This window comes from Sebastes umbrosus, chromosome 2 (assembly GCF_015220745.1).
Source record: "Sebastes umbrosus isolate fSebUmb1 chromosome 2, fSebUmb1.pri, whole genome shotgun sequence".
In the NCBI taxonomy this organism is placed as follows: domain Eukaryota; kingdom Metazoa; phylum Chordata; class Actinopteri; order Perciformes; family Sebastidae; genus Sebastes; species Sebastes umbrosus.
In genome coordinates, this window is record NC_051270.1 from 31,190,416 (window position 1) to 31,214,532 (window position 24,117).

General features: G+C 44.1%; 1 protein-coding gene across 1 annotated transcript; it reads left to right on the forward strand.

Annotated features, from left to right (window-relative positions):
• The first annotated feature begins 481 nt into the window (after positions 1–481).
• On the forward strand, positions 482–22,456 carry sema6dl (sema domain, transmembrane domain (TM), and cytoplasmic domain, (semaphorin) 6D, like). Its single transcript, XM_037749818.1, is given in 21 exon segments — positions 482–831; positions 7,583–7,709; positions 7,712–7,753; positions 8,281–8,392; positions 9,509–9,569; positions 9,780–9,842; positions 9,950–10,051; positions 11,349–11,439; positions 11,676–11,795; positions 13,350–13,438; positions 14,200–14,417; positions 14,507–14,638; positions 15,240–15,395; positions 15,655–15,828; positions 16,172–16,312; positions 16,524–16,601; positions 16,714–16,772; positions 17,335–17,391; positions 17,911–18,093; positions 19,840–20,081; positions 20,182–22,456. Coding segments are annotated over 20 exon segments (3,333 nt in total). The 5' UTR covers positions 482–831; positions 7,583–7,630; the 3' UTR covers positions 21,316–22,456.
• The last annotated feature ends 1,661 nt before the right edge of the window (positions 22,457–24,117 follow it).

A 24,117-nucleotide genomic window follows, 5' to 3' on the forward strand; every position in this document is an offset into this window, starting at 1 on the left:
AGGAGAGGAGAAGTCCGGGCTGGGATATACGAAATGTTGCTTCTCCTCTCCACCATAGCGACCTATGCTGCTCTGCAAAAAACTAATGGTTGCAGGACACAAATAAGTCAGGTCCGGACTATTTATACTAGTCAGATGTACTCTCCATTCATTCCTTTATGTGTCCTGCCCGGAACGCGTCTCTCCAGCGCGTAACAAGGGAATAAAGCACATCTAAAGTCACCTCTTTATTTGTTTCTACACTCCTATTGAAGCTGTCAGAAACCTTGATTCTATTTAAAGTCATTACATTATGTATGGTGAATCTAAAGCTAAGTGAGTTGGGTAAACAAGCACAGAAACATAGTTTTGAGTGTATTGATTAGTGTTATTATTCCGGTGCGTCCACACGCCCTGTGTTCTGTTAGATCAGCATTAAATCAATGATTGCACATGAAGAGAGCGCCTCGTTAATGGTTATGTCTTTTCCCTCTGCTTTCCAAAGTTAATAGTAGTGGACGGACGTGAAGGGGGGCTGGTTGTGTATGTATGTATGTATGTATGGGTGTTATGATGGAGGAGGGGTCTCTGTGGCTCCGTGGCAGAGCAGAGCTTTTGAAGATCAGTCATCACACTTCATCGGTCACTAGATGCTCGGATGTGTTGAGCGGAGCTGAAATCTGCGCGCAACTGGATGAGAAAAAAAGAGAGAAAAAAGAAGTGGGGTCCGGATTGGAGCTTTAAAATAACCGGAATATTACATGCTGGTGTGTTTTCTCTTTAAATGGATTACCAAAGGAATATGATGTTCAGTCGGATTGCCACATTCATGAGTGAATTCGGACACAGAAGGTAGGATGGTTTTTAATTATTGCTATTTCTATAGGATCTGTTGTTAAGGTGGATTTAATAAAAGGACACACGCCTCTATTCTATGTGGAGAGCTACTTTGTGAACAGAATCTATCCAATTGAATTCGATTCCAAAGTGAAATCATGTTAGATGTACGCATAGATAATGATTTATCGAGAGTAGAATCGGAGCCAGCCTTTAACAGATCCATCCCGCTGATGAAGTGTCCCGTATTTCACTCACAATAGCTCATCTCTTCTGCTGGGCATTGTTCTCGAGTTGTGTTAAAATAGCCCAAGGCGTAAATCAAAGTATTTTCTGGCGTATTTTCGACTTAAAAATCAACTTAACCTGCTCATGACTGTACGGAGCATGCTGTGGCCACAACATGAAACAATACAAGGCGAGAGAGAGAGAGAGCAGGACGGGCAGTTTGACTGGAAGGTTGTGTTGCCTGCTCACCCACTGATGATGCCTTTAATCTATTTAATGCATTTTCATTATGGTATTCTCATATTGGGTAATAAATTGGAGAAGCGCTCGTAACCTTTCTGGAGGCGAAGCAGAGAGAGGAGAGAGCCCAGCCCTGTGGAGGCAGCCAGATCCATCACAGTTGTCACTCCACCGCTGTCCCTCAAGTCTTTGTTGTCTTTTGTATGAGTCCTACATGTGGGCTAGAGGGAGTCTGAAAAGATTTACCACGGGTAAAAACTTGAATGCCTTTACGCGCCGGTCCGCACAATGCTCGCATTAGAGCCGGGGCTGCTGCACGGAGTGTGTGCGTAAAAGAGGAGCGAGAAGATCCCCACGCAAAACTTGAAAAATGACCAACGATTGAAGGAAAGAGAAACAGAAGAATAACAAGAGAAAGAGAGAAAGGAATAAGGAGGGTTCATTTGTTTGGAGGCAAGGTTGGAGTAGTTTGAGCAATTGTTCTGTGTGTCATTATTGCAGGGACATTTATTTGGCCAAATGAAGTAAAATGAGCAAAAAGGAGATGAACCACATATAAGGGCTTATTCTGAAGTTGTCTGGTGTGCTATAAAAAAAAAAGTGTACACTCATATTTAATTTGAGCTTGTCTGTGGTCAAAATGATTGGTGCTATTCTCTCAAACCAGTGCAGTCATTTGACAGAAATAAAAACAGCAGATCTGTTTCCAGATGTGTTCATTTCCCTGAACCTCTGGAGCGCCAGAGAGAAAGAGGAGAACCCCAGCTTAGAGGTACTGAAGCTACAAAACTTGATATTGGCAGGAGCAAACCCACTCCGGCCGGGTTCAAACATCAGAACCAGCCGCGGGGTTAGCTGACAGCACAGCTGGCTGGCACTTCGCCTCACCGGTTACGGGGTCAGAACTCAGCGACCAGAACGATCACCGTTAACCTCCACTACAGCCGGCCGTAACCCCGGAACAACCACCATTGAACCATACAGTGATCAGCGTTAACCCTTTACACCATGCAACTGCTGCTTTGGGGCACCAGATTCAACACTAAAGTGGTTGAGTGATAAAAGTTTGCGTTTGGAGTCAATCTGTTTGCTTTGAACCCCCCCTTTCAGGAGCCCCCAGAACGGCTCTCTCTCAAACGTAGGTCCACTGATCGGGGGTGGGGCTCTATTGTGTTGACTTGCCCAAAGCCCCCTTTGTTTCCTGGTCACACCTGCAGATCAGCCCCCTTTTGTGCATGACTATAGCAGAACTACTGCTGAGAACAGCCTTTCTCCTGTTTCACTCCGCCTCTCTCCAAAGGTAGAGAAGAAAGGGAGGGAAGCTCGGTTTAGGGTGGCACGGCCCTCTCCTTCTGCCAAATCTCTGAAGCAACAAGTCCGACCAAGCCCCTCCTGAAGTGATCCTTAGGTAAATAGGACGCGATTAGGGGGGGGCTGTGGTTATTTCTGAAGTGGGAGAAGGAGCAGTAATCATTTCTGGGCCCTGTGTGGTGGCTGCTCTAATCATCTGGCTGACTCACGTTCCTGTGTGGCTGCTCCTTGATTACTTTCTCAGAGCAGTTGAGACAACCGTGTTATAGGACGTATCCAGTTTTAGACGTACATAGCACCGAGTGTGAAGAGTGAAATGCCTGAAACTGAACTCCTGAGCTATCTGATTTCCCGTGCTGTTAGGTTTACAGATCAGTACGGTGCAAGGTGACAACAAGCCGAGCAGCAACGGCAGCAGCAGCCATTGTTCTGCTGGGATTACATCCACCCATCACACTCGCACACAACTTACAAAAACCTCACGCACCCCTGTTGTTTGTCTTCCTTTTATTAGCCCCAATTCCTCCCAATAGGATTCAGTGTTAGAGTGGGGGGGGGGGGGAGAGGTTAAGGCTGACATATGCCAGTGAAAGCACAGCTAAAAGGAGAATATGTGTTAATCTGTCATTTTTAAGCTCGGAGCACTAAATCTTCTGCTGTAACTACCAGAATTGGGCTACAGACCCGCCATCAGTAGAAATAGCAATCCACCAGACCCCCTTCCCCCTCCTCCTCTTCCCGTGTTTAACACCGTGGGCCCGAGCCAACAACATCAGTGGGGAAAGTGCGTGGTTGTAGGACATTGAAAAGCCTGTAATAACAGAGGTAGAGAGAGGCAAGGCTGAATGGCACCGAGTTGCGTGACAAGCCCAGCATCTCTAGGCTTGTTGAGGCCTATATATGTGTATGCACACACTCACACACACACACACTAACACACACTTGAGGGCAGGAACCGGAGAGCGCAAAGGAATAGTCAATAGAAAACACGCTGGGCTCACTAGAGATTGAGGAGTAATTTTAGATCGCTGACCTCTGGATGTCTTCTGTTTCTGTTTTACATTAAAGTTTCCGAGGAAAGCCTTCGCCTCCGCAGCGTGGCTTTTACCGTGCAAGGAATCATGGGAGATCGGAGCTGCCTCTCGTTGAATTGTTTAGCCAGGGAGAATGGCAGAAAAAAAAAAAGAGGCGCTCTCGAAGAGGGGATACAGAGAGCGACTCTAAATTGTGACAAGCGAGGAAATGATTTACCTGTGAACAGTGTGGACTGGAAGCACAGCCTGCAGCCTGTATGATAGCACTATACAATTGAAATGTGCAGCTTGGTTTATTTACCTTTCATAGCAACCTCTTTTTTTTCTCTATTGTTGTACGTTTGGTATCTATTCCTGTCCCTGGTTTCTCCTGGAAACTCAGCAATTTATTGCTAGGGTTTTTAAAACAGCACGCTTCGTGGTGTGAGAGCGTCTGAACCAGGCAGTAAAAAAAAAGAAGCTGCTATGCTTTTAAGGAACACCACTGTCTCTCTTCGCGGAGCAGTGTCATCATTTCTCGTTTAGATTAAGTTGCTGACATCTTCTGTATAGATCTGGGAGCCCTGTGTGCATAGATCTGTGGATCATTTGTATCTAGATTAGACTGCTCCAGCATCATTGATGTTTGCAGTTCTATGGAGATTCAGACCCTCATTCATTCAGTCTATTTTGACAAAACATCAAACCCGTAATTTCACTATTAAGTGGACTAATTGAGATGAAGCGTTGCCTCGTCCAGGCCTTGCATTACTTAGTCATAATGACATTGCTCTTTCAAAGGCCTCAGTATCCCACAGAGTGCTGAATAGCCGTGATTACACACTGTTGATGACTAAAACACGCTGGCATTACTCCGCTTCCGTCGCCACCGCTTCCATTCTTTGTAGTGACGCACCGTCGTATAGGAACTGTTCAGAAAATTGGATAATTAGTGTCTGGAAAACACGCTGTGCGCTTTTTATCAACATGTAGGCTTTTAGGTAGTGCAGCCAATTTGTGTATTATGTAAAGGCAGACATGCTGATGTAATTTGATGTTGTCAGGTAAACACCTCATGCTGCCTAATTTTTTTCTTGACAATAGGGCTGAGCGAAAGGGAGAAAATCAAATATCACAATATTTTGGACCAAATACCTTGATATCGATATTGCGATGTTTACACAATAAGAGTTTTGATAAATAGTCATCAGTAATGTGGATATAATGAGTTAAGTGCTAGAACAGTCTAATAAGTTCAGAAAAATACATCACTTTACTGTAATTAGGGATGCACCGATCCGACTTTTTCAGTCCCGACACCGACAGCAATACCTGGGCTTAATTATCGGCCGATGCCGAGTACCGATCTGATACCAGTGTTTAATTAATAAGCTGTATGCCTCACTGTGGAAGTGACTAGGATCATTTTTTTTTGTGTCAGACAACATCAGGCTCGACTTAAACATCACTTTCTTAACTTTGAAAAACAAAATGTAACAAATAAATAGATAGATATAAATTTATTTAATTGTTCTTTATTATTAAAATAATGAATTATACAGCAGCAACTTGGTAAAAAATCTTGAAAAATTAACAGGAATTACAATTGAACTGTAAACCTTTTTAATGCAGCAACAAATTGGTCCAAACTTAAACAGGAATTTCAGTATATAATGTATGTGTTATATAAACATAGAATGGAATTTAATAGATCAGTCCCAGTGTCATCGATACCTGAGCCAGCTATTTGAGTCAGTTATCGGCTCGATGTCCGATCCGGTATCCGTGCATCCCTAACTGTAATGCAGCCTTTAAAATCAGGAAAACACCTATGCCATATTACAGTATTATGATATCCAAAATCTATATTGATAAAGTCCATATCAATATAATATTGATATATTGCCCAGCCCTACTTGACAACCATGTGTATTACAGTTAATTCTTTTTTATTTAATTTTTTATCTCAAAGATTTCCAGCCTTTCACAGGATGAAAGTGACCAGATTTTGAGTCACAAAGTTCTCACATGGCTCCAGCGATATGGTACAGTCCATAGATTGCCTTTTTTTCTGCGGCTCTGCCATGCTTCCTGTGTGGATCAATCACAGCACTAATGGCTTGGCAGGAAGAGCCCACAGACAGCACTGGAGCAGGTGTGCTTTGGGGCTAATTGAAAAATGAGTCAATACTGTGTGTGTCTGTGTGTGCGTGCACATGCATCAGTCTTTGCGTTACACCATTTGAAAGAGTGATTATGTATGTGCAGCCGAGTGTGTGTGTGTGTGTGTGTGTCCCAGTGTGCTCCCAGCTAATCCATCCCTCCGCCTGTATGACGTCTCCCGGTAAATTGTTTATATCCGTTCAGGCTTTGCCTGCATGAATAATTTGTTTGCCTTATAAATATTTGAATGTACACCGATCATTAATATGCACAGACACAGTCTGTCTCTGAAGCACCCCTTCATGTGCTAACATACACACTAAACTCCTGCCACTCCCACAATGAATTATTACCAATGTAGCTGCTGGTGTATCATGTCTACAATCAGTACAAACTATTATCCACAAAAATGACTACTATGTCAAAACAACTGTATGACTTGATCCTCCCAAGACAAAGCTGAGTGAATCACTGCACTGCAATAAAGCGCACCCGCCCCTCAGGAAGGGCTGGAGCAATAACAGCCAGCAGAGCGCTAATAGAAGTCGGTTAAGGTCAGAGCAGAGGCCGCACTGGTGATGGTGATGAAGCTGCAACGTGCTGATTAGTGTTGAGCCCGGGACGAACCAATCGGAGCACAGATGTACAGAGACAGCAGGCCCGCCACGTTTCTGACAGAGTGGACTTCCGCTGTATCCAACACACACGGAGACACCCCACCGGTCACTTGGCTGACCTTCCCTTAAACAGCAGATGCAGCGAGAAAGAAAGAGGGGAAACGCCAAGCACTGCCGCTGAGAGCGCAGCCATCAATAAGCATGAGAGGGCATAATGTGTGCCTTATGTTAACATACTGGGCATCGACGAGGAAAGAAGAACTTCACTGTGGAAATTCTTCTTTTTTTTTCATTGTTCTGAGTTTAACTAAGGGTTAGGATTTGGCAGTAGTGGAAGAAGTACTCAGATCTTTTACTTAAGTAAAAGTAGTAATACCACAGTGTAGAAATACTCGGTTACAAGTAAAAGTCCTGCATTCAAAAAGTTGCTTAAGTAGAAAAGGATTGGTATCAGAACATACGTAAAGTACTGAAAGTAAAAGTACTCATTATGTAGAATAATATTATTTAAAGGAGGTAAAGGGTTTATTTCACAACAATGACCCGCTAGCTGTACATTATCCCCACTTATTAAACGACTACTTACTTAAGAAATCAATTATTTGACACAAAAATGGCCCTCCAGACTCCGAAATCAGATCTGCGCCCATAGCAACGGTCTGTTATACATAGCAACGGTCTGCTATAAGAAGTAAAAGACCGTAGAGTGCCGTGATTGACCAATCAGAATCGTATTCAACAAAGCAGTGTAATAAATTATATTATAATTATTGATGTATTAATTTGTCCATCACTTTAAACATTGAGATCATTTTCCCTATATATACTGACTAATAGCATGATAATTTCACCAGTAAAGTCTTTACCTATAATAATACATCATCATTTTTGGTCGATTATATTTTGTTTTAATAATCTTAATCTGCAAAGTGACTAAATTTGTCAAATAAATGTAGTGGTGTAAAAAGTACATTATTTGCCTCTGAGATGTAGTGGAGTAGAAGTATAAAGTAGCAGAAAATGGAAGTAAAGTAAAGTACAAGTACCATAGCATTGTACTTAAGTACAGTACTTGAGTAAACCTACTTTCCACCACTGGGATTTGGCTCATAAGACCACAGTTTGCAGCCAAAGGTTAAATATAACATGACATGTCAAGCAACAAACGCATGCTTTTTTTGTGTGTGTTTCCAGGTAACATCTCCACCAGAGTGAAACAGGAAGTGTCGTCTGTGAGCAGCCATGGGCCAGAGAGCTGCGCTTCTGCTCAGTGAGCTGCTGCTGCTGCTGCTGACAGCCTCACGCACTCTCCTCGCAGTCAGCTTCCAGAGGACACCGTGCCCATAGATGTCGTTGACGCACACTGTGAGTACACGCACGCAAAACGGGCTCGGCAGAGACGGGGGGCAGAGACGGGGGGCGGGGGGGGGGATAGAGTAGAGATTACAATTACTGCAACGTCACTGAAAAAGTCAACAGCCATCCTTTAATGTACACTTTTCGCTCACTCCAGTAGTCGCACATGGAATAAAGACAAATACCGGCAGCCTCCTCCTTTTAGCCGTGTCAGCAGTTCACACACTGGCACGCCATATTCACAGTAATAAAATCAATCTGCTGTATGGTCAGTTTAAGTGGATTTCATTTTCATCTCCGTGATGAGAGAACAGAGAGATGTGCTGACGTAGGCACAAACAATGACACACAGATATAATTATATAGAATATACTGTAGATCTTTGTACTCTACCTTAATTACAGGGGGATTTGTATAAAGCACACACACAGCGTATTTCTTTCTAATTAGTACAGTAGCAAGAGGTGAGTGTGGTTTATCCGCGCAAGCTTCTGCCCCTGAGTTTCCCATTACCAGCGTGTGTGATGTCTTCACAGTTTCACGGAGGTACCCAGTGTTCAGAGGCAGGCCCTCTGGCAACGAGTCACAGCACCGCCTTGACTTTCAGCTGATGACCAAGATACAGGACACTCTGTTCATCGCTGGCAGGTAAACTCAACACACCATCTCTGTCTCTCTTTCACACATCCCCCCCACACCAATACACTCAGTCACTCCTTGGCAGGTAAACAGTGGCGTAAAAGGGGGAAAAAAAAGCTCTTAGTGTTATTGGATCTGTGGCTTCTAGGCCTGCATTTGATGTATATGGGCAGTATTGATCCAGGAAAGGCGTCTATCATGCCGGCCTGACGTCCTGTCAGGGATTTCTTGGCATCTTTACATGTCTTTTTGGTATTTATGGGCACTGGGATTAATCTGAGCGCCAGCACTAATATTGTAGCAGGAAATCAGTTCGACATCTACAGTATAAAACTCCCGACTCTGGAGTGACTGTAATCACCTCCACATGTATCACTGCTGTCAGGTGGATCCTCCTTGTGCCAGTTTTTGGGTGTTCACATGTTTTCACTAAAAGTGAAGCTAACATGTTGTTTTCTTTACAGGGGTTGATAAAATGTGTTCCCCATTGTTTCATTACATTTTTTATAACCGACACATAATCAAAACAATACGTGGTTGTCATGTAAAATGGTATGGCAGAGAGGATATTATGAGGCAGTTGCATAAAAACCAGAATTCGCTATGCATCAATTCTCACAATGCAGACATTTGAATGAACTATAGTGTCATTATTAACAGAAAACTACCCAGAGAAATTGGTTTAAACTTATTTCCCTCAGATTTTCTATCACTGCGAACCAACAAGTTGTGTTTCCTGCCGCGAGAAGAGGCTGAAAACACAGTTCAAAGTAGATGAGATCCTCTAATGACAAGTGCCGTTCAGAAAAATTTTATCATAATGGAGAATAAATAGCAAAATCGGGAAAACAATGCAAATGAGTTGCTGATTATGCACCAGGCAGAGTCCCTCGAAGAATGTGAAAAACAAGAAATGACTAGTGGATGTGTTAAAAATGGTATTTCTTTTAATTGAGAGCTGAATTCATTTTTAATCAGACTTTTTCGCTCTTATTAAAATTAATAATCAACACTGTTAAAGCTGTTTAAATGTTTAAAACTGTTTTAAAACATAAAAAATGAGAATGATTCCTGGTTGTGCTGCAGTGTCACTGAGCTGTGTGTTTTGTTGCCGTCTGTCCACAGAGATCAGGTGTACCTGGTCAGTCTGAGAGAATCCTACAGGAATGAGATCATTCCTTACAGGGTAAGATTTTCACCACGAGCTGCTCTCTCAATCCACAAACACTAAAAAGGGCTCCATAGAAAATACAGAGCCATTCATCACAAACTGGACAGGTTGTAAAATGAGAGAGTGGAAAAGGGAGGACTGTGTGTGTGCTTGTGCATGAGCGAGCGCATGTGTGTCCTTCAGTGTGCCGTGCTCGTGTTTAATGCTCCATGTTGCCTTTCACAGAAGCTAACATGGCGATCGGGCCAAGCTGACAGAGACATGTGTGCCGTCAAGGGAAAACGCCGAGTACGTACAAAAAGCCATTCACCTCGCACCTTTTGTCCGTGATAGAGGTTTAAAACGTGACCAGAGACGCTGCCTCTAAACACGCTGTCCCGTGTTTTTGTTTTCAGGACGAGTGCCACAACTTCATCAAAGTGCTGGTTCCCAGAAACGACGACCTGGTGTTCATCTGCGGTACCAACGGCTTCAACCCCATGTGCAGATACTACAGGGTCAGTATCCAGTCAGTGCCAGGGCCCTGCAGGCTCGGATGTGCGCAAAGGCACACACACACAAAATCTGGATTAGTGTTGTGAAAATGCTCTTAAAGGGGACACATCATGAAAAACTCACTTTCTCAGTGCTTGTGTTCATACATTTAGGTATCTGGAGTGTCTACCAAACCACAAACTGTGAAATAAGACAACAGTTTTTTGTGGGCTGCCTAGATCAGAAAACATTGTTGTGTCCAAAATCACTCACTACTCACTATATAGTGGACCAATTAGTGAGACTTTTTATACTTATTAGAGCACTATATACCATCATGCATTACGCTGAAGGAAAAAATGGCAGACGGACGAGAGGAGAGAGCAGCTCGACTGAGACAAATCCATGAGTTGTGGCGTGAAAATAATGTATTTAATGTGAGCAGAGCAGTGCATCACGACATAAACAGCCACAAAGTACTTTGTGGTTATTAATTTCGGTAAAAATACACTTATTGCCCCCACATTCACAACATTCATTTTTACTTACCTTTCACAATAAAAGCCCATAGACATATACGCTGCATCACTGCTTACTAAGGGAACGTGAAAAATAGCTTACATATGTAGTTATAACACACAAAAATACATGTCTGTATTTAGTATGGACGTTGATTTGGCACGTTTTAATTGTGCAACAGCAATGGCGTTATAATCGGCGCTGAGAAAATGACCTGAGTAGTGTCCGAAAGTGTTTTTCCTTTTGCAGATGAGCTCACTATACTGTAAAGTCCTCTACATAGAACTCCCTGGATAGTGAGTAGGGAGTCGTTAATGATTTCAGACACAACCTATGTGATTCAACAAGCCATTCAGATTTGGCTCCCCTTCCTATGTCACATGCAGGCTCATTAGATTATAGAAAACTACCTTTGCGAAGGTGCAGCAAATTTTTCTCCCAAGCAGACTGGGCTTTTCCGGGAGGGGTCTTAAAGAGACAGGCGCTAAAAGTGTTTCAAACAGAGGGTGAATACAGGTATATTCAGACAGACAGTAAGAGTTATATAATGTTTTTTTTGAACAATAAAGTATATAAACCTGTTCTAGTAGAAACTCAAAATACAAGTATGAACCTGAAAATGAGCCTGATATGTCCCCTTTAAAGTGTTTTGGGCAACACACCCTTCATTTTAATCTCTCGTTAAATAAACTTGACTGGACTCGTTTGACTGATTCATGTGTGTGCCAGTGTTTCTATGTGTTTTCACTGTGTCCCATGATGAATCTTTTCTTTATGTGTGGGTGATTGTGTTCCCTTCAGCTGGATAACCTCGAGTTTGATGGGGAGGAGATCAATGGACTGGCACGATGCCCATTTGACTCCAAGCAAACCAACGTTGCCCTTTTTGCTGGTAAGGGGTCACACACCCGCCCACACACACACATAGTTAGTCCTGCTGTACAAGAACTAATGGGTTCCTACTTATGCTCTCATTATCACCTCTGTGTCTTTGCCACGGTAAAACTGTGCCTGCAGCGATAACAACGCAGCTAATCAAGCCTTTTAAGAGAAGAGAAACAACAAAGCGTTGAAGAGCAATGTATCCCGGCTTTTAGTGACTGTACTCTTTGTTGTTTTGTTTTTCAGAAGGGAAGCTGTATTCGGCTACTGTAGCTGACTTCCAGGCCAGTGATGCTGTCATCTATCGCAGTATGGGTGATGGATCAGCCCTGAGGACCATCAAATATGACTCCAAATGGCTGAAAGGTAAGCGATTGCCTCTTCATCACTCTCACTCTTTATTTCTCTCTCCCCCCGCTTTCTTGGAGATACACGTGTCTACGGCCCTTTTCAGACCTGGCATTAGAATGCGTTTCCACAAGCGCCTGGAATGACCACTTGTGATCGGATCTCACTTCCCCACAAATATACACGTACCCCATCACTTCCATTTACAAAGACCAAATGCGTAGTTGTTTTTAACGGCACACAGAGCTTCAGAGAGCCAAGGATGAGAGCATCGGGCGGGTGGGCCTGAAACGCACAGACCCATCACCGACAAGTCAATAAGCTATATAACTATACTGTATATTAGGGCTGTCAAAGTTGACGTGATAATAATGCATTAAATGCAAATTCCTTTTAACGTCACTAATTTCTTTAACGTATTAATGCAACTTGAGATTTGGCCCGGCCGCTATTCAATCTTTCAAAGGTTGTAGCGGGAAAAACTGACATGGCAATATTCAAATGGGTCCCTTGACCTCTGCCCTCAAGGTATGTGAATGAAAATGGGTTCTATGGGTACCCACGAGTCTCCCCTTTACAGATATGCCCACTTTATGATAATCACATGCAGTTTTGGGGCAAGTCATAGTCAAGTCAGCACACTGACACACTGACAGCTGTTGTTGCCTGTTGGGTTTCAGTTTGCCATGTTATGATTTGAACATATTTTTTATGTTAAATGCAGTACCTGTGAGGGTTTCTGGACAATATTTGTCATTGTTTTGTGTTGGTAATTGATTTCCAATAATAAATATATACATACATTTGCATAAAGCAGCATATTTGTCCACTCCCATGTTGATAAGAGTATTAAATACTTGAAAAATCTCCTATCTACCTTTAAGGTACATTTTGAACTGATAAAAATGTGTGATTAATCACGATTTAACTATGGACAATCATGCGATTAATTACGATTAAATATTTGAATTGATTGACAGCCCTACTATATATTAAGCTTTTTGTTGAGTTGTCTCTTGATGCAGTGTAGGACTTTTATTGTGAAAGGTCAGAATAGAATGAGTATAGCGGTTATGCGCTGATGTTGACAATGTGGGAGTAATAAAGTGTTTGCCGTTATTTTATTACCTTCATAAAATATAGGCACAACGTAACCCTCGGCTATACAAGCTGTTGTAGATTAACTCTCTTGATGAGTAGGCGGCCCTAAAATGTGGCCCAGGACACATTCACACCAACTCCGAATGTCGTCTGAGCGATCGGAGGTCAATGCGTCTTCAGGACACATGTTAATGCCAGGTCTGAACAGGGCCTACCTGCCAGCTGGCTGAATACCCATGGTGCCTTTGCATGGCGTACGTATGTACGTGGCTGTCAGAGTCGTTTTTGGAGTGATAGAGAGCTCTCTTGCCTCGCCAAGCTCCATGGGGATATGGCCCGTTCCCTCCCAGGAAATCTAGGTCACCCCCAGTCATACACAGCCTTGTACAAATCCCTGAAATATTCAACATGCACAGTGGTGGTGACGGTGCAGAAATACACTTCAACTCTCTGCTTCTGTCTCTCCCTCAGAACCTCATTTCCTGCACGCAGCAGAGTATGGGAATTATGTGTACTTTTTCTACCGGGAGATTGCAGTGGAGCACAGCAATCTGGGCAAGGTAAGACAGCGCACCTGCCGTTTATAACGCATTACATATTCCGCACAGATACAGTGTGCGGGCCTTTATCCAAAAAAGGCTTACACCTCCCTCAGTGCATGCCACAAATGGCCCCAGTGGTAATGGGGCCCATTCAGGCGGTGACAGTACATCGCATTAGAGTACACGAGGAATTTCGAAAGCCAGTGTTTGCCGGGGATGATCTACTAATGTAAAACCATTACACAGACAGAGGATTTGTCTCCTGGAGATGTGCGCTCTACCTATGACACATGCAGAGGGCATAAGGATGTTCTGTGTTTGAGGCCAACCTCAGATTTGACCATGCCTCATCCTGAGCGGGTCTGGCCAAGCCGCAGGAAGCCAGCATCCTCCATCAGTCGCCAGCCAATAAATATTTCAACCCTACTAATGCTTGGGTGACACCTGGCCTCTGATGGAGGTTTGCACTGGTAAATAATTAAAACTGTCAAAGCCAACTGCTTCACACACTTCATTTATACTCAATCCTCGGTAATAAGAGCAATCAAACACGCATCCACACGGTGGGCGAGTCGATGCCATCCGGTGTGTTCCTCTTTTAAACGTTTGCTCCAGTCAGGGTGAACAATCTCTGCGCACGAAGTTAAAGATGAGAGCGCGTGTTTGTTAAGTCGTCTGTCCCGAGTTGCTACAGGATGGAGATGCATTATTCAGCGTGTTGAAGGGTTTTAGTGACGTTCACTCGGCTGCCTTCCTCTTCCACCCGCTTCTCTTTAAAGGTTGTGTATTCTCGTGTGGCCCGGATCTGTAAGAATGACGTCGGCGGGTCACAGCGGGTGCTGGAGAAGCACTGGACATCTTTTGTGAAGGCGAGGCTGAACTGCTCGGTGCCAGGGGAGTCCTTCTTCTACTTCGACGTGCTTCAGTCCATCACTGACATCATCAACATCAACGGGGTCCCCTCGGTGGTGGGAGTGTTCACCACACAGATGAACAGGTTTGTTGTTAAAGTAACCCAACAACCCAGAAATGAGACATTTACGAGTCATACATGGATGTTACATTGATGTATTTCTTTCTCCACAGTATCCCAGGGTCAGCGGTGTGTGCCTTCTCCATGGCCGACATAGAGAAAGTATTCTGGGGTCGGTTCAAAGAGCAGAAGACTCCTGACTCTGTGTGGACTCCTTTTCCAGAGGAGAAGCTGCCCAAACCACGGTAAGGATGAAACTTTTCTTTCCCCAAAATAATTTCCAAATTCTAAACCTTCCAAAGCCCACTGAGCCAAGAAGGCAAAACCCAAAAAGTAATGTTAAAAAAAAAGATTTTAAACTTGCTTTTCTGGAGCAGGTGGGGCTCGACTCAGCAGCTGTTTACCACCTGACATTGTTTCCCATTTTTGTAACCCTTCTTTGTCCGGGTTAAACCCAATGAAATCTTTTCCACTAGTTATTAGCTTTGACCCAGCACACACATTCACCATCTGCTGATGATTAAATAATTAATTTGGCTTAATTAGACGCGTTGCATATTTAACCTGTTTACAGTCAGCACGTATATTTGCAGCCCTACCCTGAGTCCAAAACACAAAGTCCACCAAGCACCTCATTACCCCTGTAAATCATTAATGGAGGATAACCATGCATATGTATATTTTATGTTTCCAGCTGAGGCCTTTTTGTGATCCTAATAAGCACCTGCTCTCCCCCCCCCCTCTCGTTGCACTTTTCAACCACGCTATTATGACTCCCTGGTGTGTGATCGTATAGGCTGATCTTTGACCTTTAGCCCTCTTGTTTGTGTGCATCCTCCATCCTAGACCTGGGTGCTGTGCAGGTCATGGTCCAGCTGCGTCCTTGAAGAGCTCCATCGAGTTCCCGGACGATACCCTGCAGTTCATCAAGTCCCACCCACTCATGGACACAGCTGTGCCTTCTATTGGTGATGAGCCCTGGTTCACCAAGACTCGCGTCAGGTAAACGAGGAAGCATATTAAATACCTTCGTTTTTAGAACAAAGTCATTTTTATGTTCCACCACAATATGCTAAACTTCTCTCATGGCATCATGTTTAATGCTGTCTTATCACAAGCAGCTCTCCGAGAACTTGCCTGAATAAAATAGTGTAAAATTAACCGAGAGCCGAAGCGATTTATGTATTCAAAATTGCCTCTCCTGTTTTGAACGTGATAACCCCTACTGTGAGTAACACATGTCTCTCTGCTGTGTGTGAAGGTACCGACTGACATCGCTGGCTGTGGACAACGAAGCAGGACCTCACAAGAACTACACAGTGGTGTTCATCGGGGCTGAGTCAGGAGTTGTCCTCAAGGTTTTGGCCAAGACCTCCTCTGTGTCTCTGAATGACAGCCTGCTTCTAGAGGAGATAGATGTCTTCAACAGAGCCAAGTAGGGATGCACACACTTTTCACCCTGTCTCTCTTTCTGCCTCTCTTCTCTTTTTCTCTTCCCCTTTTCTGGCCGAGGAGTCAGCAACTCTTAAAATGAAGCATCCTGGCGCAGATGGCGGTGTCTTGCCTGCTTTCTGTGCATGCACAGTATGTGTCTGATTGTTTTTCGTGGATGCGAACGCGCACCCAGCGGCGTGTTAGAGGTTAAAATCCTGTTAAACTGTGAGAGAAAGCTTTATGTGACTTCTCCACCTAACAAGTGATTAAATCTACTGAGACTGAAACAGTAGACAGACTTATCTGATAAACCTCTGATCAGGTTTCTCTCTTCCCTTCCCCAGGTGCCTGTCTAACCACGAGGATGACAAGCGTGTCCTCTCGCTGCACGTGGACAAAGACGCGCACAGCCTGTATGTCGCCTTTTCAAGCTGCGTCATCCGTATTCCCCTGAGTCGCTGTGAAAGGCATTCTTCCTGCCACAAGTAAGTGACGCGCTAATGCGCACGTAGCGGGTTTAAATGTGCTCCGTGCGGTCGGTCATAGGTTTGTGACTTTATTGTTTTGTGTTTCAGTAAATGCCATAAAAGGGAATGATAACGGCTTCATGTTTTGCCTTTTGGTTAATGTTCACACAGTCACAAATGATTATAGTGCTTTTCCCAGAATGATTAAACCCTGTTTGTGTGTCTCCAGGTCCTGCATTGCATCAAGGGATCCCTACTGTGGCTGGACGCCTCATGGGGCCTGTGAGAGGATAGAGCCTGGTGTTTTGTGAGTTCAAGCCTCAGCTGTGATATAAAGTGTAAATATTATAGATGAGAAAATGAGAATTTTTTGCAACTCTTTGATGAATCTCTCTATCTCTTCTTTGCTCTCTTTTTAGGACTGGATATGAGCAGGATGTTGAATCTGGAAACACCGCCCACCTGGGAGACTGTCATGGTACGAATCTCATCTCCATGCCATGCCGTCTAATCCTGAGACACATACACACACAGATACACATACACTGACACACACATACAGACAAACTCATCTCCACACACACTCATGAGCCTGCACACTCACACCAGTAACCACTCCAGTAACTTGCCCCTACATGAGTCTCTATGTACAGTATTAACACACACATCTGCATACAGTACATGGCCACCTGTAACTTATGCCACCTGTGAGGCAGAAAACATGGACATGTACAATTATGGGTCATGTTCAGCCGGTGCAAATGGTAGAGGTCTTAAAAAGATATCTGTTGGCCAGAAAATGTGCCTTTGCTGATTTTACTGTAAAACTCCCGTCCCCTTCATTTGTACCAGCTAAACATGACCCCGGGCTGAACCTCAGTATTGATCAGAACCAGAGGGCCTCCAGTGAGAAAAGGACACTGCTAGCGGGTGCTTTATATCTGTATTATTAAATCAAACTGCACTCTTAGAGGAATTTTAGTTTTTTTTTACTTCTGAATTCCTTTATACTGATTTCTTGTCCTTTTTAATTCTTTTAGCGTTTTTGGGCACTACATCAGCGCCAGATTACAAATCATTTGGCGACCCTACCTCTGGTTAGTTTGATCTTTTACTCAAATGGTTTCTTTCCTTGAGTTCAGCATCTCCAACCCTGTCTTTCCACCACCACCACCACCATTCATCTTTTCTTACCAAACACCTCCTGAATGCTAATGTCACCTGCTTCATTTTCATCGTCAAAAAAACGACACATTCATAGGCGACATCGGTGCTCTATCTCAGCACAGATTCACTTCCTCCTTTTCACTCATCACTTCCTGTTTCCACCCCCTTCTCTTGCATGCCCACCCACCATCCCTTGGCATCCCTTACTGTTGTGTACCGACTCCTCTTTAGACACCTCAGTATCCTCTCCTTTTACCCCTTCCAAATTGTCTAAACCAATATGTACTTTAATTGGTCTGTGAATGTGAACTGTGACAAGGTTTATTCACTATTTTGTCAGACACTAACCTTAAAAAATGACCCATTGCCCCATGCCTACTAACTGGGATGATAACAGTATGCTTTACCCACGTCTGCACAGTTTGTTAACAATTTGTTTGTCACCACAGACATGGAGTTTTCATCATCGCCAGTCACTGTCCACCCCAGTGGGCCCATACACCCCCCAGTACTCATACCCACTCAGAGCCCCAGCTCTGGGCCTGGTCCAGAGCTCTACGGCTCAGGCTTTGTGCTGCAGGATGACCCAGCCACCTCCCATTCTTTAGACACTATCCCAGGGGGCCAAGAGGGTAAGGCCCACAGGGAGGCAGCCAGCATGCTGCAATGAGTCTGATCTGATAGCTGCCAACAACTCGCACTAAGCCACACTTATGTGAATCCACACACATAGGCTCACATACTGTATGCAAACACACACATGTGCACACATTGGCAGCTATTTAGGGTTTCCATTAGATATCATGGCAGATTGTAATTTAGTCTCTTTTTTTTTTTCTCAAATATACATTTTCATACATAATTTATTTTGCTATAGACCCCTTTTCTGTTAGTAGACATGATGACATATTTTGTGGGCGGAGCGTTAAGTGGAGGCAGAATAATTCTCTGAACACGTTAGTTAATGCTGGCTAGCTAGTTTTGTTGGCTTGTTTTTTTAACAATGGAAATAAGAGTGTCTCTCAATATGTTCAGTCACTCATTGTTTGGGACCACGAGTGTTAGTTGAGAAAGTTAGCTAAGTAGCCAGCCGTCCGTGGCCAGCAGCAGCGCTGTAAAGACAAATTGAGAGTGTATAAATCTTTGGATAACTTTAGTTTATATATCCTTCAGTAAAGTTGGTCAAAAAGAGAGTCATATAATATCGGCGAAGCATTTCAGAGATGGAGAGAAAATGTTGCTAATAGTTTTTAACTTCTGCTAACCACAGCCAATGGCTCACGGCTGTGGTTAGCAGAAGGCTAAACTATTAGCAACATTTTCTCTCCATCTCTGAAACGCTTCGCCAATATTGTAGCTCGCTAGAGCCTCGAATCACAGTTTTGTCATCTCAAATGTATGTGATATCTGGATTCTGGCACCCAACAACACAGCAAGATGACATTTTCGTTGTGCAACTTTAGCCCACTGCTAGTGTTAGCCTCCAGTCTTTCCTTTATTTTGCCTCCAGCTAACACTGTGACGTAATCGTGCCGCTGACACAAAAAGGGTCTATACATATTACATTTTTATGTTACCATTGTTTTCTTTCGTTAAAATTGTTATTTTCTTGTGGTATTTCTTTCTTTCTTTCTTTTTCTTTTTCTTCCTAGTTTTCTAATCATTAAACCTCGCACTCACTGTTCTCACATTGTTTCTTTTGTTTGGATTTACAGTAGCTTCTGTCTCTGCCAGTATAGGTTTTTTAACTTGAGCTCTAGTAACAGTTTACCCTGGCTGGTAGATCATTGACTGGGCCTGCTCTGCCACATCACTATTGTGGCCGCACGGTGGATGACTAACTCTTTCAATGTCTGTGGTTACTAACAAACTTCCAGTAGAGCAGCAGCTATCTCAACGCCTGGGAGACAAGTTTCTCTTTCCTCTGAACAACATCCTGCTGGTTGATCTCTTGTGCGATAAGATTGATTTGGCTCTCCATCTCAGATAACAGTGCACTCCTAACCCTTTGGTACCAGTTAAATGCATGACAAAAATTCACTAGTGGAACGTGGATCAAGGCAACACTTTGAGTCTTCCCTTCTGTACTAACATAGCACTGCTTCTTATAGATGGTGAAATGGATGTGGGTACCTAACAGCTTCTGACAACTCTCACCATATTTCTTCTTCATCTGGGTTTAGATCAATATGAATTTGTCTATTTGGTTGTGGTTGACTGGCTGCCTTGTATGGGGGGAGGTGTTAAACCAGAAACTCATGCATGGTTGTGTTCTCACACAAACATGCACATTTCTGCTATTGAATGGGGAGGGACGCTTCACTGAGCACTTTGACTCGTTTCACCAGGGGGTTAACCAATGTGTCAATGTTTTGTAGGTGTGTGGGATATCCAAGCAGGTGAGACCAACCAGATGGTCCACATGAACATCCTCATCACCTGTGTGTTTGCCGCTTTTCTCATGGGCGCTCTCCTGGCTGGTTTGATTGTTTTCTGCTACCGAGACTCATTCCTCCGTAAGCCGAGACATGTCCATAAGGATGCAGAGTCTGCACCGTCCTGCTCCGACTCCACTGGAAGCTTTGTCAAGCTCAACGGCCTCTTTGACAGCCCTGTAAAGGTACAGCCAATAAAAACAGCTCCGATGCTACATTAGTCTTTTGCGGAGATGAGTGATTGAACAAGATGTAATCTTTTGATTTTTATTGTGACATTCGTAGGAGTACCAGACCGACGTTGATTCTCCCAAACTGTACACCAATCTGCTGAGCAACGGCAAAGACCTGAATTCACCCAACGGAGACACCAAGACCATGATCCTGCGGGACAACTGTCAGCCCCCTGAGCTGGCTGCCCTACCCACACCGGAGTCCACCCCTGTGCTTCAGCAGAAGAGCCTGCAGCCCATCAAGAACCAGTGGGAAAGGGCTCACGGAAAGGCCAGTGGGCCTCGTAAGGAGTCCAACTCATCAGCCAAGAGTCCTCAGTTCCTTCTTTCTTCTCCTGCTCCTCCTAGCGCCAACCACCCTCACCTTGCCTTGGGGCACTCCCACATCCCTAGTGCGGTTGTCCTGCCCAATGCCACACATGACCACTCCAGCTTTGACAATGGAGATGATACACTGCCACATTCGTCTGAAAGGAAGCAGAGGAACCCTGACTCTAAAGGAAGTAGGAAAGAGCAGAAAAGGTCTGTGGATGCCAGAAATACCCTAAATGACCTTTTAAAACACCTAAATGACTCAGTGGCCAACCCCAAGGCCATTCTTCAAGAGGGATCAGGGCCTCGCCCAAGGCAACATCTCACACTGGAGCCCATGGAGGAATTGACTGAATTACCGCCCAAGGTGCCCAGCCGTGAGGCTTCCCTGTACTCTCCCTCCTCCTCCCTGCCGAGGCACAGCCCCACCAAGAGGGTTGATGTGCCCATGCCCAGCACTCCCACGACACCAACGGGAAGCCTGAGCATGGGGGGCACCCTGGAGAGGCAAAGAGGAGGGTATCAACTCCACCGGAGTGCCTCTCACAGGCACTCCTTATCCACCTCGCCAAATGGGGTAACCATGGGGGTGTCTGTGTCTCGCCAACACAGTATGAACAGAGGGGGATACATGCCCCCAATACCCCCCTCCAGACTTGACTCCCAAGGTGGAGTGATGGGGGCAGGTATGCACTCATCCCACTCATCCCACTCATCCTCTGCATCCCGACAGAGCAGCTACAGTGGGTATGGCTCACTCCCTCGCACAGGGCTTAAACGGACCCCATCGCTAAAGCCAGATGTGCCCCCTAAACCCAATGGGTTTTCACCACAGACTCCACAGATGCGAGTGGTCAATAAGTACAGTTATTAAAAGAGCATGGACACTTCTGAGTGAGCTCTTGGCCTTGACTGTAGAGCTTTGAGCCCTGAGGGCTTGGGGGGCGGCTACGGATGGGGTGGGGCCTAGTGTGTGTTTGTGTATCGATTTGAGGTGTGTTCCCCCTTTAAATGATATGCACATTCACTCACACTAAAAAGGGAAAATCACACGTGGCCAAAGATACTCCTTGGGGCTTTTTCGCTCCCTACATCTCCATCTCCCTCCCTTGTCACGGTAGCCACAGGATAGGAAGAGTGGAACAGTGGTGAATCTGCTGCTCCCCGTTATATCTGGGCTTGGGTGTCACCCGTTCCCATATTAGGTACGAGGTTTAGGACGCCAGCCGGGGCCGCTACGGCCTTTTGGCGTGTGGTGCCAGGTTTAAAAACCGTGGAATACTTGAAGAATGGGTCTCATTTGTCACTGCCCTTGAGCACTGTCTTCCCACTAATGTGAACTGAACAAAGAGGAGAGGTAGGCCACGCCTTTGTTTGTAAGATGGCTGGGGGCAGCAGAGAGGAAACTCAAACATCATAAGTGTGCGTGTTGCTTAAGATGTATATGACCGCGAGCAGCTGAATCAAGCAGCAAGCAAACAGAGGAAAAGAGTGCAAATGAATGTGTGCGTGAGTGTGTGTGTGTGTGTGTGTTGGTTGATTGGAGAAGCAGATATTAGGCCTTCACACTTGTTCATCAAGAGTGGCCACTTGCCAGAGGATGCACCTTAAGACCTGTCTTAAGACCTAAATCACTGTCTCTCATTTCAATAATATTATCTCTTCTTTGGTCTTGTTTGAACCCATCTGAACCAAGTCTTAACCATAAATTTGTGTCATTCTTTTTGGTAATTACGTTAGGATGAGGTGAAGTTGGTCATGCTGGGTGTATACTGGGACAGGAACTCTGTAACTCACTGGGAAATTTTACATAGTATTTGCTGCTATTGGTTTTATACACAGACGTTTGTCTTTGGTGCATTGTTTTCTCTACCAAACCGAGATAGCCCTTGATATGTGTGTGCATATCTGCTTGTGAGTGTGTGTGTGTGTGTGTGTGTGTGTGTGTTATATCGCAGACAGAGGCCAAGAAGTTTTCAGCAACCAAACGCACTGTTAAAACTGATACATGGGGGGAAAAAAACGCTTCTCTCCAGAACAGAAACCTCCCCTAGCCTCCACTGCCCCTTTGTAGGATTTATACTGGTGGTTCAGGAGACTTCTTTCTTTATGTAGCAATGGTATTAAGAACAAAACATACATTTCTCATCTCATTCTATAAATGAATTTTGAAACAAAAATGATTTGCCTTTATAATGTTTTACTGTGTTATTTAAAGAATTTACCATATGAAACTAAAGCAACACCAATGGTTTAGCCCATGTATATGAATTCAACATTTCAGGGCACTTCTGTTCCGTTAAACTTGTGTGTCCCCTAATAGAACAAGACTAGTCTTTTCCTTCTACATTAATCCTATTAAAAAGGTATATTAAACTGACCCTAGAACAATACATGGATGTAACACCTCTGTCATCTGCCGTGCTGGTTCTGCAGCCCGTGATCCCTGTGCAGCTTCCCTGCGAGTGGCCAGTGTACAATCAACACAACAATTTACCAATGTGTCCAAATGAGTCATGCTGGGAATGACAAGGTCCTGTATATATACTTAAATACTATAAATAAGGAGTATAAATATTTTTAGGCAAGTGAACCTGAATCTGTGCATTGTGTGCCTTATTCACAAAATGAACTACTACAGTATATACTATTGGCAATGTCAATTGGTCCTCTGTATGTTATTGTCATATTATACTATATAAACAAGTTTTTATTTGAAAATCAGCAGGATGTGTTGAAAAATCACAACCTAATCCAAACTGAAGGGAAAAGAAGTGGAAAAGAAATTGATATACATTGAACTTATGAATGCTAGTCTTAAATTTAACTTTAAAGTTTAAGTTTCTGACTTAAGTTCGCACTACACAACTTTCAAAGTCGTCAGATCGCTGTGCTGTTCACACTACACAACTTGCTGTCTTGTAATCAGGAGTCTTTAAGTCGTTGTGGTTTTCACACTATGACTGACTGGAGACAGGATGTCACACACTACAAGGTCTTTCATCTGGAGGAATCCCCGATAAGGTTTCCAAACTTACTTTTTATGTCTTGACAACATGTGAGAAATACACGGTAAATGGCGTGATACCATACGCGAGACACATTGCTGATGTTGTCGTTGGCACATGTTCACAAAATAGCCTGTTTTCCACCGGTTTCCACACTATTTTTTACTATTTATTCCTCTAGGTGCAACAACAACTTTGCTCCGTGTTGCAAATGCAACACATACAGTCAACCAGGTTTCCCCTCAACCCGTGTCTCGCGCTCTCATTGGCTGTAGGTCGTGGCCGGAGTCCCCGACAGGTCCAAATAATTATCATGCTAGACATCTGGAATGTGTCTGCGAGCGTTGGTGAGCCTCTTGGCTTGCATCTTTGAGCAGCTCACATACGACGCTTGAGTGCTGATGTACGAGCGGCCAGCCAACGCCGATTTGCCTCCGATCATGGAGCTCCAAAAACTGTCTGGGAGCTGGAAATCAGGGCTAAAGTTGTGTAGTGTGAACTAGGCATTAAAGGGCAGTCAACAACATTTATTTGGGGTATCAATCAATTTTTGTCCTTTACTGCCGGTGTTGAAACGAATGGTGTTAATCCACCACATAGAGGTGCCATGCAGTGAATGTATTTCCTTGACAGTGGGATGTAGGCTGGTGAGATCTTGCACTGTGGAG